The 14359-nt window shown below is 41.8% G+C and overlaps 1 protein-coding gene across 3 annotated transcripts in view; it reads right to left on the reverse strand.

Annotated features, from left to right (window-relative positions):
• SLC38A1 (solute carrier family 38 member 1) overlaps positions 1 to 14359 on the reverse strand; it is an 88959-nt gene that overhangs the window by 62387 nt on the left and 12213 nt on the right. For all 3 annotated transcript variants that reach the window (XM_038740854.1, XM_038740853.1, XM_038740852.1), the window contains one exon: positions 5449 to 5672. In XM_038740854.1, coding sequence (XP_038596782.1) covers positions 5449 to 5570 — 122 coding nt within the window. In that variant the 5' untranslated portion in view covers positions 5571 to 5672. The remainder of the gene's footprint in view (positions 1 to 5448; positions 5673 to 14359) is intronic.

The following is a 14359-nucleotide window of genomic DNA, read 5'->3' on the forward strand; positions in this document are numbered from 1 at the left end:
CTAGAAGCAGTAAGGCTCTATGGAAACAGAATGGGCCCAGAAAGCAGGAGGCCTGGTTTCTAATCCCAGCTGTGCTGCTTGCCTGCTGTGTGACCTTAGGCAAGTCACTTAACTTCTCTGAACCTCAATTTCCTCATCAAAACATGATGACTAAATATCTGTTTTCCCGCTTAGATTATGAGCCCTTTGTGGGACAGGGACTGTGTCTGACCTGATTATCTTGTATCTATCACAGTGCTTGGCACATGGTAAATGGTTAACAAATACCACTATTATTATACTTCTGGCTAGAAAGCATTATTTTTTGTTGTGGGTCATTCACTTGTCAAACTCGATATTTGTCATAGCAGGAAATGGAAAAGAATGGCTTTTAGTTATAAGGAAGAACGTTCTATACACAGTAAACGAATCTACCATAAATTAGTCATAAACCACCCAAGTAGGTTAGCTTGTGGCATGACATGATATTATACGGAAATGCATTTTTAACTGCTGGACCTACAGGGTGAGGGAGAAAGAGTAGTTTGTACAAAGAGTTTTTATAGAATAAAGATTATTTCTACAGTTTATACTAAGGACAGCTTCTGCCTGTGCCCAAGCTGCCTGTTTCAAAAGACTCAGTGATGCTTAAAAATGTCCCAAAGTTCAGTGTTTATCTGAAACTTCTGAGACCACACTGTTTGAGCATAAACTCCAATAATAATAATAATAATGATAATAATAATAATAATAATAATAATAATAACCCCTCGATATATTTATGCATTTTCACTTTGGGTCTGGAGAGCCACCAAGAATTCTCAGGTGTGTCGAAATGGAAAAGCATGCTAGCTGAGCCACTGTGGACGCCAAAAAAGATTATGTTTCTTTGCATCTTGTTTGAAAAACATACTTTGTTTTTAATTTTTTCAGATTGATGCATCCATTCTTCACTTTGCTTTCCTCTGAGCTCTAGTTCTTGGTCATCATTTGACTTTACAGGGTAAATAAATCATGTCACATGAACATTATAAATGAAGATGGATGAAAAAGATGAAAAAGTGGGGGTGTACTGAAAAATATGCACAAAACAATAAGAAACAAGTGGTGCACACCCACAAACCCTCTCTATATCACACATATTCTTAATCACAGGTTGTGGAAAGGCGAGATCACTTTTGACCTAAATCCTGATTAAGTTAGGGATGAAGAATGAATCACCCTCTCACAAACAAGTGGCAATTGCAGACAAACCAAATAATTTTTGTTCATATTTAAAAGAACCCAGGATCTCAAGCAGCATAACTGGTAACCTTGGTTATGGCCACCCAAGTATAATCCAAAAAGGAAAAGTTAAAGGGAGACTTCGGAATTGAAATTTAAGCTTGGAGAATGATGCCAGCTTTATCCTGTAGATTTTCGACATTTAAAGTGGTTCTTGCCTTCGTCAATGGTCAGTTGCTGTGGGAATTAGAATTAGATCACTCCTTTGTAACTGTAGAGAATGAAAACTGCATTATATTTGACAGTCTAGGCTTCTCTATTCAAGCCTCTGGTGGTGCAATACATATTAATACCTAAAAATGTGAATGTCATTGTTGATCAATCAAAGACATTTATGGAGAGCGTACTGTGTGCAGAATGCTGTACAAAGCGCTTAGGAGAGTACAATACAGTAAAGTTGTTAGACATGACCCCTACCCTCAGGAAGTTTACAATCTAGTGAGGAAGACAGACCTTAAAATAGATTAGATAGGGGAAGTGGTAGAGGGAGGGGTGACTATCAAAGTGCTTGAGGGGTACACATCCAGATTCATTCAATCGTATTTATTGAGCGCTTACTGTGTGCAGGGCACTGTACTAAGCACCTGGGAAGTACAAGTCGGCAACATACAGAGATGGTGCCTACCCAACAACGGGCTCACAGTCTAGGTACTGACTGCTACAAATGCCCCAGAGCTACGGCAGTTTCCGTGTTAACTTTCAGCCACATAATCTAATGCTGAGGTGGAGGATTACTTACGGAAACTTCTAAGAAGCTAAAATAATGAGGGTACAGTGGTCTGCACACGGTAAGTGCTTAATAAATATGACAATGAATTTATTAAGCACTTACTATGTGTCAAGCACTGTTCTGAGAGCTGGGGTAGATACCAACCAGCTAATCAGATTGGACACAGTCCCTGTCCCACATGGGTCTCAGAGTCTTACTCCCCACTTTACAGGTGAGGTAATAATAATAATAATAATTATTATTATGGTATTTGTTAAGCGCTTACTATGTGCCAGGCACTTTTCTAAGCACTGGGGGAGATGCAAAGTAGTCAGGTTGTCCCACGTGGGGCTCACAGTCTTAATCCCCATTTTACAGATGAGGTAACGGAAGCCCAGAGAAATGAAGTGACTTGCCCAAGGTCACACAGCAGAGAAGTGGCAGAGCTGGGATCTGAGGCCAAGGTATCAGAGGTATCTAAGGCCAAGGTCATGCAGCAGACAAGTAGCAGGGTCAGGATTAGAACCCAGGTCCTTCTGACTCGCAGGCCTCTGCTCTATCCACTGGGCCATGCTGCTTCCCTATGACCCCTCCCTGTTAATAATAATAATAATAATAATAATAATAATAATAATGATGGCATTTATTAAGCGCTTACTATGTGCAAAGCATTGTTCTAAGTGCTGGGGAGGTTACAAGGTGATCAGGTTGTCCCACGGGGGGCTCACAGTCTTCATCCCCATTTTCCAGATGAGGGAACTGAGGCCCAGAGAAGTGAAGTGACTTGCCCAAAGTCACCCAGCTGACAAGTGGCGGAGCTGGAATTTGAACCCATGACCTCTGACTCCAAAGCCCGGGCTCTTTCCACTGAGCCACGCTGCTTCTCTCTTGCCTTAAAAGGAAACAAACATGACCATGAACATGAGTCGCCCTATCTGGCACTTGGAGGCATTTTAACACGGCTCCCTTTTCCCTCCCTCCCCACTGTCAGCCCGTCAGCCCCTCCTATGCATGACATCTCCAGAGAATATCTGGGAAGTCACGGAGATTTGGAGATGGACAGGTTGGTGTGTTAATAATAATAATTCATAGTAATGGTATTTGTTAAGCGCTTACCATGTGCCAGTTACTGTACTAAGCGCTGGGGTGGTTACAAGCAAATCGGGTTGGAAACGGCCCCTGTGTTACAGGGGGCTCACAGTCTCAATCCCCATTTTACAGATGAGGTAACTGAGGCAAAGAGAAGTGAAGTGACTTGCCCAAGGTCACATGGCGGACAAGTGGCAGAGCCAGGATTAGAACCCATGACCCTCTGACTCCCAGGCCTATCTGAGCTCTATTCACTACACCATGCTGTTTGTGGGGGGCAGAGTGTAAATGTAAAATGTGGGGTGGGGGTAACTAATGTACTTTAAGGCATGAGGTTTCTGATGCTGAGCGGGAGGAGAAAGGAAGAGGAAGGAAGGGGAGAGCAGGGAGGCTGATTTCCTAATCTCGGGCAAAATGGCACAGCTAAACTATGCAACATATAACCTCCAGTTAGGGACTGCGTCCAGCCTGATTTACTTGTATCCAAACCAGAGCTTAGAACTGCTGGACACATTTTTGTTCTGTTTTTTTTTTTAATGGTATTTGTTAAGCCCTTACCTTGCACCAGACACTGTATTAAGTGCTGGGGTAGATTCAAGTTAATGAGGCTGGACACAGTCCAGGTCCCACACGGGGCTCAAAGTCTTCATCCCCATTCTTGAGATGAATAGCTGAAGCACAGAGAAGTTAAATGACTTGCCCAAGGTCACACAGTAGACAAGTGGCCCCTTTAAGACCCCCTCCCCCCACTTTTAGACTGTGAGCCCACTGTTGGGTAGGGACTGTCTCTATATGTTGCCAACTTGTCCTTCCCAAGCGCTTAGTACAGTGCTCTGCACACAGTAAGTGCTCAATAAATATGATTGATGATGATGATGATGAAGTGGCGGGGCTGGGATTAGAACCCTGGTTCTTCTGACCCCCAGACACGTGTTCTATCCATTAGGCCATGCTGCTTAACAAATACCATAAAACATATATGTATATATATATAAAATATATATTTATATATATATATATATATATTCATTCATTCAATCATATTTATTGAGAACTTGTGTGCAAAGCACTGTACTAAGCACTTGGAAGAGCACAGTATAACAGTAAGAAGACACATTCCCTGCCCCAAACTAGCTTACAGACTAGAGAAAGACATTAATATAAATACAGTGAATAATAAATTTAATTTATTATATATAAATAAAACCATTCAGGATGTGACACGCTAGTTGAAATAAAGCTAGAAGTCATTTAGGGGCTTTCCTGTAATCTTGTTTATTTTTGAGTCTAAATTTTATATTCCATAAAAATCTTAACTTATAACATCTAATGTCCCTTGATATGTTTCCTACTACATCTACTTCACAGTCATGAAAAATATCTCATTTGCGGTACTATTCTTACTATTGCTTTTTTAGTTTTTTAGCATTGGAATGTTAGCTGCTGTGAATAATGTTGTATTCAACATATTAATTAATAATAATAATCACAGTTATAATAATAATTATGGTATTTGTTAAGCGCTTACTATGTGCCAAACACTGTTCCAAGCGCTGGGGTGGATATAAGGTAATCAGGTTGTCCCACGTGGGGCTCACAGTCTCAATCCCCATTTTACAGATGAGGTAACTGAGGTACAGAGAAGTTAAGTGACTTGCCCATGGTCACACAGCAGACAAATGGCGGAGGCGGGATTAGAACCCATGACCTCTGACTCCCAAGTCCGGGCTCTTGACACTAGGCCATGCTGCTCTGCATGGGTGTAGGGCGTAGGCACAGGATGGCATTAGACAAGCCAGTGAGTGTGTCAATATAAAATTAACAAAGCCTCTATTCAAAGCTCCAGCAGTTTTTAATTTCATCTTTGAAGATCCTAGGCTAGGGATAAAATACAGTTATACGGTTATTATACAAAATTGAAAGATTTGAAAGAATAAATAAATTACTCCTCTGTTTGCTTCATCTGCTACTGCTTTCTTTCCCCAACAGATGTCACATATGAATATGGATGGGGAAGCAGAGTGGTCTAGTGGCCTGAGAGGCAGAAGGACTTAGGTTCTAGTCTCGGCTCTGCTTTGTGACCTTGGGCAAATCACTTGACTTCTCTGTGCCTCAGGCTACCTCATTTGGAAAATGGGGATTGAGACTGTGAGCCCCATGTGGGATACAGACTGTGTCCAACCTGAGTACCTTATATCTACCCCAGTGTTTAGTACAGTGCCTGACACATAGTAAGTACTTAACAAATGCAATAAAAGTGTTTTAAAGTATGAAGTTCAGCATGGCTTAATGATGAATAATTCGGAAGAAAGAATGAATATCAGAATACTTAAAAAAAAGAATTTCTTGCACTGGATATAAAAGGCATCAGTTAAAAAAAACCTCACCTATTTATTTGTCCATTTTCAACTTCAGTAAAATCATTGGAGTCATTACTGACATTATCGTCTTCCGGAACAGTCATATTCTGCAACTCGGTTAATTCCAGTCCACTTTTAAAATGCATCATGGTTTTGGAAGAGTATGTTTCCAAAGTTTTCCTCAAAATTTTAGGGATTGTTATAGCCTGTATTTATCACAGGAGGGCACCAATCCTAAGCGCTTGATATACCTGAAATGCAATAAAAAATAGTTAAAATATTTTGATAACATTTCTGATCAGAAATAACTGAAACAGTAAAAAAAATTAATTTGTTTTCTTAAATAAACACAGTATTTAACCACTCTTTAAGGAAAAGGAAGACTATATAGGTAATAATAATAATAATGATGGTATTTGTTAAGTGCTTACTATGTGCCAAGCGCTGGGGTAGATACAAGGTAATCAGGTTGTCCCACATGGGGCTCACAGTCTTAATCCCCATTTTACAGATGAGGTAACTGAGGCACAGAGAAGTGAAGCGACTTGCCCAGTCACACAGCTGACAAGTGGTGAAACCGGGATTAGAATCCACGACCTCTGGCTCCCAAGCCCATGCTCTTTTTCATTCATTCGTTCATTCGTATTTATTGAGCGCTTACTGTGTGCAGAGCACTGTACTAAGTGCTTGGGAAGTACAAGTTGGCAACATATAGAGACGGTCCCTACCCAACAGCGGGCTCACAGTCTAGAAGGGGGAGACAGACAACAAAACAAAACATATTAACAAAATAAAATAAATAGGCTCTTGCCATCGTCAAGCCTCTACACTTTGCTCTCCCCTTTGAATGACGAAATGACATCTATTAGAATTTTTATTTTCTAAAGCCCTAAGAGTACCAGTTGCAGGCAGCACAGAAATATGCTTTGGTACAGTGCTCTGCACACAGTAAGCACTCAATAAATACCACTGATTGATCATTGGCAAGCTCCTTTTCAAGAAAATCTCTTTTAAAATGGCTTTGATCCAGTTATTTAATATGCAAGATCAAAACTTTGTATTTAATGGGTGAAAATTGCTCAAAAAAGTAAACATCTTCCTTGGGCATCCGGTCTTAATAAAAATGTAAATCCGAACTGAACAACATTGTGAGTAATCAAATTCAAACATGATGAGCAACCCAAGGTGGATAAATAGGTATTTTTAAACTCAGAAAATGTTTATATTCCAATGTAAGTGGTTAAATCAATCTCTTCAGTGGAATCACTCCACTTAAGAGAAACACAAATGAGCCCCAGAAGGATTTAGGATAATCCATCTGAAAATAAATTTATTCATAGAAATCTAAGAATATTTCAGAAACCACATTCTGCTGCAATCAGTTGATTTTTCCAAAGTAACATTCACTTGGTTTTATATTATATTGGGAAATACAAGTCTCTATTTCAAAAGTAGAAGTCCATATACTGAGATTGAATCACTACACCATTTCAGAGGTAGAAAATCTAGTCTTCCAGAATATAGCTGAGATATATTATTTTTGGAATATCATTCTGAAAGCCATGATATAGAATACATTTGTCTTCAAACAATAAATCAGAAGTCAGCATTTTCAGGAGCATATAACAACATACACATCACCCCATCTGGGTCCCCTTCCACTTTTCCTCTACACCCACTCCTTTGGAGAATTCATTTGCTCCCATGACTTCAACTATCTCCTCTATGTGAATGATTTCCAAATCTACATCTCCAGCCCTGATCTCAACTTGAATGTCCTGCTGTCACCTCAATCCTAGCATGTCTAAAACAGAACTCCTTATCTTCCCACCCAAACCCTGTCATCTCACTGACTCTACCATCACTGTACACAGCACCACCACTCTTCCTGTTATCCTTGACACCTCTCTCTCATTCAACCCATATATTCCATCCATCACTAAATCCTGTAAGTTCAACCTTCACACCATCGTTAAAATCCATCCTTTCCTCTCCATCTAAACTGCTACCATGTTGATCCAAGCACTTATCCTATCCTGGCTTGATTAGTGTTTCAAGCCTTTTTGCTGATCTCCCAGGCTCCTGTCTCTCCCCACTCCACTCGGCTGCCCAGATCCTTTTTTCTACAAAAATGTTCGGTCCATGTTTGCCCACTCCTCAAGAACCTCCAGTAATTGCCCATCTACCTACACCTCAAGCAGAAACACCTCACCATTGGCTTTACTACTCTCTTACAACCCAACCCACACACTTGGCTCTTCTAATTCATTCATTCATTCATTCATTCAATTGTAGTTACTGAGGGCTTATTGTGTGCAGAGCACTGTACTAAGCACTTGGAAAGTACAATTTGGCAACAGATAGACAGTCCCTGCCCAACAATGGGCTCACAGTCTAGAGGGGGGAGACAGACAACAAAACAAAACAAGTAGACAGGTGTCAATACCATCAAAATAGATTAATAGAATTATAGATATATACACATCATTAATAGAGTAATAAATACGTACAAATATACACCAGGTGCTATGGGGAGGGGAAAGGGGAAGGGCAGAGGGAGGGAGGCGGGGTGGTGGGGAGGGGAGGAGGAGCAGAGGAAAAAGGGGGGCTCAGTCTGGGAAGGCCTCCTGGAGGAGGTGAGCTCTCAGTAGGGCTTTGAAGGGAGGAAGAGAGTTAGTTTGGCGGATGTGTGGAGGGAGGGCATTCCAGACCAGGGGTAGGATGTGGGCAAGGGGTTGATGGCGGGACAGGCGAAAACGAGGCACAGTGAGGTGGTTAGCGGCAGAGGAGCGGAGTGTGCGGGCTGGGCTGCAGAAGGAGAGAAGAGAGGTGAGTTAGGAGGGGACAAGGTGATGGAGAGCTTTTAAGCCAACAGTGAGCAGTTTTTGTTTGATATGGAGGTTCACAGGCAACCACCGGAGATTTTTGAGGAGGGGAGTGACATGCCCAAGACGTTTCTGTAGAAAGATAATCCAGGCAGCAGAGTGAAGTATAGACTGAAGCGGGGAGAGACAGGAGGTTGGGAGATCAGAAAGGATGCTGATGCAGTAATCCAGTAGGGATAGGATGAGTGATTGTACTAACAGGGTAGCGGTTTGGATGGAAAGGAAAGGGTGGATGTTTTTAAAGGAGTTAGCCCAATGTCTTCATTTGAAATGTGTCCTTAAAGTGGGACTTTAAACATGCACCTTTTAGTTGATTTTAGGAAATAGTAAATTAAGAATTATGGCACTTGCTAAGTGTTAATTGCATGTTATGCGCTGGGGCCGATACAAGGCTATGAGATCTGAAATATTCATTTGCTCTCTAGACTGTTAAGCTCGTTGTGGGCAGGGAACATGTCTACCAATTCTGTTGCACTATACTCTCCCAAGTGCACTCTACACACAGTAAGTGCTCAATAAATACCATTGATGATGATGATGACAGAGTATTTTCAAACAACGAGGTGATCTGGATATCACCGATGCATGTTGTTTTCCTTCTCCAGCTACGTTCACCATCAATTTAATTGGCCTTGTTGGCTTTCTATTTAATAATAATAACAATAATAATAATAATGGAATTTATTAAGTGCTTACTATGTGCAAAGGACTGTTCTGAGCGCTGGGAGGGATACAAGGTGATCAGGTTTTCGCACGTGGGGCTCACAGTCTTCATCCCCATTTTACAGATGAGGTAACTGAGGCTCAGAGAAGTTAAGTGACTTGCCCAAAGTCAAACAGCTAAGTGGCAGGGCTGGGATAAGAACCCATGACCTCTGACTCCCAAGCCCGGGCTCTTTCCACTGAGCCACGCTGCTTCTCGTGAATTGTTTCTTCAGTTCTTAAACTATTTCTTCAGTTATTTCACAATTGACAGGAACAGATCCTTCCAATCATTATTCCTTGGGCCTGTCACTTGGTCCTTTAGAGATTTATTTCTAGCTCAATCTCTTTATTATTATTATGGTATTTGTTAAATGTTTATTATATGCAAAGTACTGTACTAAACGCTGGGGTGAATACAAGCAAATCAGGTTGGACACAGTCCCTGTCCCACATGGGGCTCACAGTCTTAATCCCCATTTTACAGATGATGTAACTGAAGCCTACAGAAGTGACTTGCCCAAGTTCACACAGCAGACAAGTGGCAGAGCAGGATTAGAACCCATGACTTTCTGACTCTCAGGCCCAAGCTTCATCCACTAGGCCGCTCTGCTTCTCTTGTAATGACAACTTTAATTCTTGAATATGTGGAAGCATTTTGCCCTCTAGACTCTAAGCTCATAGTGGGCAGGGAACATGTCTACTAACTCTATTGTGTCGTACTCTCCTTAGCACTTAATACAGTGCTCCGCATATAGTAAGCGCTCAATGAATACCACTGATTGATGTGATTGATTATATTGTACTCTCCCAAGCACTTAGTATAATGCTCTGCACGCAGAGAGTGCTCCATAAATACGATTGATTAACTGATTGATTTTCCTTTCCAATTCGGCTGCACCACTTCCAAATATACCCCATGTTCTACTTGCCATCAGTATTTATTGATTCTTCCCTGTTTGGTTCTCTAATACAACTGCAAAAGTTCTGGTGAGCTTCCATCCCCCTGCTTGACTCCTCTGAGCAGATCCAAACAATAAGGGCAACTGAACATTTTGATTTCAGTCACACAATCGTGCCTCATTTCCCCCTGAAAAACCTATGCCGCGAGTTAATTCCAGTTTCATCAATCAATCAATCAATCAGTCAATCGTATTTACTGAGCGCTTACTGTGTGCAGAGCACTGTACTAAGCGCTTGGGAAGTACAAGTTGGCAACATATAGAGACAGTCTCTACCCAACAGTGGCCTCACAGTCTAGAAGGGGGAGACAGAGAACAAAACCAAACATATTAACAAAATAAAATAAATAGAATAGATATGTACGAGTAAAATAAATAGAGTAATAAATATGTACAAACATATATACATATATACAGGTGCTGTGGGGAAGGGAAGGAGGTAAGACGGGGGGATGGAAAGGGTGGGCGAGGGGGAGAAGAAGGAGGGGGCTCAGTCTAGGAAGGCCTCCTGGAGGAGGTGAGCTCTCAGTAGGGCCTTGAAGACGACATTAAATTCTGATGAGTCAAAATGCTTTCTGCAGAGCTTCGTTGGCCCCCAAGACGTGCCGGTGTCCTAATTTTTGCATCACTTCCATTACCATTAGCCACGATAAGATGGGTGAGAGGGAGAAGAGAAGAGAATCAACAGATGGGAAGAGCTGAGCTATTGGATACCATTTCCTCTGGCCCTGGGGGCTCTTTGTAAAAGACGCCAGGCCTGTGCCGACAGGTTGTCCTGTTTTTTTGCAACCCACAAGCCTAAAAACCAACCAGGATTTGGAATTCTCAGAATTTTCAGTTGGCTGGCAGAATGAGTGAACGTGGTCACAAGTTGCAAATCTTGAACAAAATCCAGCTTGTTCTCTGACGGTATGCAGTCCGAGGTCATTATTGATGTGGTTACTCTGGTGAAGATTTTGTATATTTGTAAGAAAGTTACTGGATAGTAGTTTTGAAGGTCTTCAGAGTCTTCTTTCTTCATCAACAGTATTGTCCGTTCTTTTCCATGCAGTCGGCAGGCTGTCGTTCACAATGGGCCCATTGAAATGTTGTGCCAAGGCTTTTGAGGTAAACCTTCTGCTTTGAAACATTCCAGTCATATATCATTCCTTCCTGGGACAGTTTCTACATTTCACACACCGAACAGAATGTTCCACTTTTTCCCAAATTGCTTCTGGGACTGGTTCTTCATTTACTCAAGAGACTTACTGTGACTTTAGAGAAGTAGTGATCACTGTAAAATGTGATTTTGATCCTATTTGCCGTTCTTGGCTTTCAATTACTAGTTTCTGTGTTTCAGCCTTATATTTCTTCAACTCTTCTCAAGCTCTCCCTCATGTTTTGTTCTTAATCTCAACATATTTCCAAACAATTCTTGTCTATTCCCTGCCCTTCCTCCTGCCTCTGCCCACTTCAGTCCATATTTCACTTTACTGCTGGGATCATTTTTCTTTTTAACTATTCAGTCCATGTTTCCCCACTCCTCAAGAGCCTTCAGTGGTTGCTCATCCACCTCGGCATCAAAAAGAAACTCCTCACCATTGGCTTTCAATTCAAATCAATTCAATCGTATTTATTAAGCACTTAATGTGTGCAGAGCACTACACTAAGCACTTGGGAGAGTACAACAATAAACTGACACATTCCCTGCCCACAACAATCTTACAGTCTAGAAGTGGGGAGACAGGCATTAATATAAATAAATTACAGATATGTACATAAGTGCTGCGGGGCTGTGAGGGGGGAAGAAAAAAGGGAGCAAGTAAGGGTGACACAGAAGGGAATTGGAGAAGAGGAAAGTGGGGGGCTTAGTCAAAGAAGGCCTCTTGGAGGACATGTACTTTCAATCAGGCTTTGAAGAGAGGGGGAGAGCAGTTGTCTTGTAAGTAACTGTAAGTGTCTTATTCACTTTGATGTCCTGATCCAAATTCTTGGTCACTTTTTTTTTTTAATTCTGTGACTGCATTAAAGTCCCTTTTGTTCACCTCTTGAAGCACATCTTTGCACTGGGCTTTTCTATCTTCAGTATGCTGTGATGTCTGAATGGCAAACAGTGCCATAACTGTCACTCTCTCTACCAACACCCTTATGATCCACTTCACAATAAATCCAAAGCCTTTGCGTCTGATTTTGTAGTCTGCATTTCCATTAGACTGTAAACTCCTTGTAAGCAGGGAACAGGTCCTTTGCTACTTTCCCAAACTCTTAGTACAATGCACTGCACTCCAGAAGCGCTAAGTAAATACCATCATTACTTCTTTACTGTGGCCTACTTCCTTATTATGAGCTGATGGTGTTTGCTTAGAGCCATAGCATCTATGAGTAGCCCATCTCATGACAGGATTTGAAAATCTTGGCCTCCTCAAAGCAACTTGAGTCTTTCTCCACTGTATCTTGTGCAGCCCCAAAGGAAGTTGTTCTTTACTCTCATTTGCCAGTTCGTACCACTTCATTCCCCGCTCAGGATTGCGCCTGGAGAGTTTCCAGTACTGTTCCAGTCTTGGCTACGGGAGGGAGAGTCCAAAAGAGGCATACCTATTTCATTCCTAGCTTGGGCAGTGGCTAGAGATTGGAAGGCAATCTGCTACAGGTCAAAACTCACTTGTGCTGGGCAGCAGTGGCATGGGAAAGGGTCAAGTTCAGAGACCTCGTTTACTGAGTAAACCACTTCCATATTTTTACCAAGAAAGTTCTATGGATCCACTACCGGAACGATTGCTGATGGAGGTGGGGCGTTCTGAGAGAGAAGTGTCCACAGAGTCGCTATGGATTGGAGACGACTTGACAGCGTAAGACAAGGCCACTTCATTTGGCATTATTTGCCAATTTTTGCAGCGGACATCTATAGATGCCTAGCTCTGGATTCCATGATTGTGATAGTTCTCCCACTCTCACCAGGCTGGTCCTCTCATGACAGGGACACAATCATATATCTATAATTCTATTTATTTATACTGATGCCTGTTTACTTGTTTTGATGTCTGTCTCCCCCCTTCTACACTGTAAACCTGGTGTGGGCAGGGATGGTCTCTCCTTATTGCTGATTTCCAAGCGCTTAATATAGCGCTCAATAAATACGATTGAATGAATGAATGTGAGCTCGTTTTTGGGTAGGGACTGTCTCTATATGTTGCCAACTTGTACTTCCCAAGCGCTTAGTACAGTGCTCTGCACACAGTAAGCGCTCAATAAATAAGATTGATAGAATGAATGAATGAATGAATGAATGAACAATCAAAGTCACTAATGTTCAAGATCTTAACCTGACTTTTGGGTAGCTGGGCTCGACCTAACAGAACATACAGACTACCGAGCTTCTCACTATAGAGCTCCCACAACACCGACAGAGAGATTTTTTTTGTGAGTACAGCTTTATCTATAAAATTTATACTCTATAAAATCATTTTAAAATCTATTAAATGCTACACGATACACATAATAATAATTGTATTCATTAAGTTCTTATTATGTGCCAGACAGTACTAAGCCCTGGGGTAGATACAAGACAATCGGCTAGGACACATTGTCCCACACGGCGCTCACAGTCTTAATTCTCATTTTACAGACGATGAAACTGAGGCACAGAGAATTTAAGTGATTTGCCCAAAGTCACACAGCAGACAAGTGGTGGAGTCTGGATTGGAACCCAGGAATTCTGACTCCCCAGCCACTACTTCCCATGTAAATTTCTTGCATTACAGGTAACTCCTGATTACCCGGTAGGTTATAAAATTTTGCATTAGCCATAAAACTTGTTCTTTTTTCTCTCCTTCAATGGGAGAGATGTCTATGTCTCAAAACTGTTTAGACAGGTAGGTCACACCCAAAGCAAAATAGGTCTGGCTGAAAGAAAGCAAAGGAGTCGCAGGGGAGGAAAGGACAAAAACTACATTACGCAGAGATCGAAGGGCTGGTGTGCCTACATTTCCCGGAAGCTATTGGGGCATTCAGGGAGGAATCTGCCTTCTCTGCCAGAGGCAGTGAGTTCTTCCACTCTCTGGGAAAAGCTGAGGCAGAGTTTGGTTTTTTCCTAAGGGCTTGCTCAAAGGGAATCTTCTCTCAGCCTATCGCTTTTGCTCCAACTGGTAGAACACCTCTTTCTCTGGTTGCTGACTGCTTAGCCACATTCTGATCTGCCAGAAGATTTCCCGATGGTGAGATCGTTTATCCTGGCTACACCGAGTAATGTGACATAGTGAGAAGCAGCATGGCCTAGTGGAGAGAGCTTGGGTCCGGGAGTCTGAAGGTCATGGATTCTAATCCAGGCTCTGCCATTTGTTTGCTGTGTGACCTTGGGTAAGTCACGTCATTTCTCTGAACTTCAGTTACTCATCTATAAAATGGGGATTA

The sequence above is a fragment of the Tachyglossus aculeatus genome, chromosome 2 (assembly GCF_015852505.1).
Source record: "Tachyglossus aculeatus isolate mTacAcu1 chromosome 2, mTacAcu1.pri, whole genome shotgun sequence".
Classification (NCBI taxonomy): domain Eukaryota; kingdom Metazoa; phylum Chordata; class Mammalia; order Monotremata; family Tachyglossidae; genus Tachyglossus; species Tachyglossus aculeatus.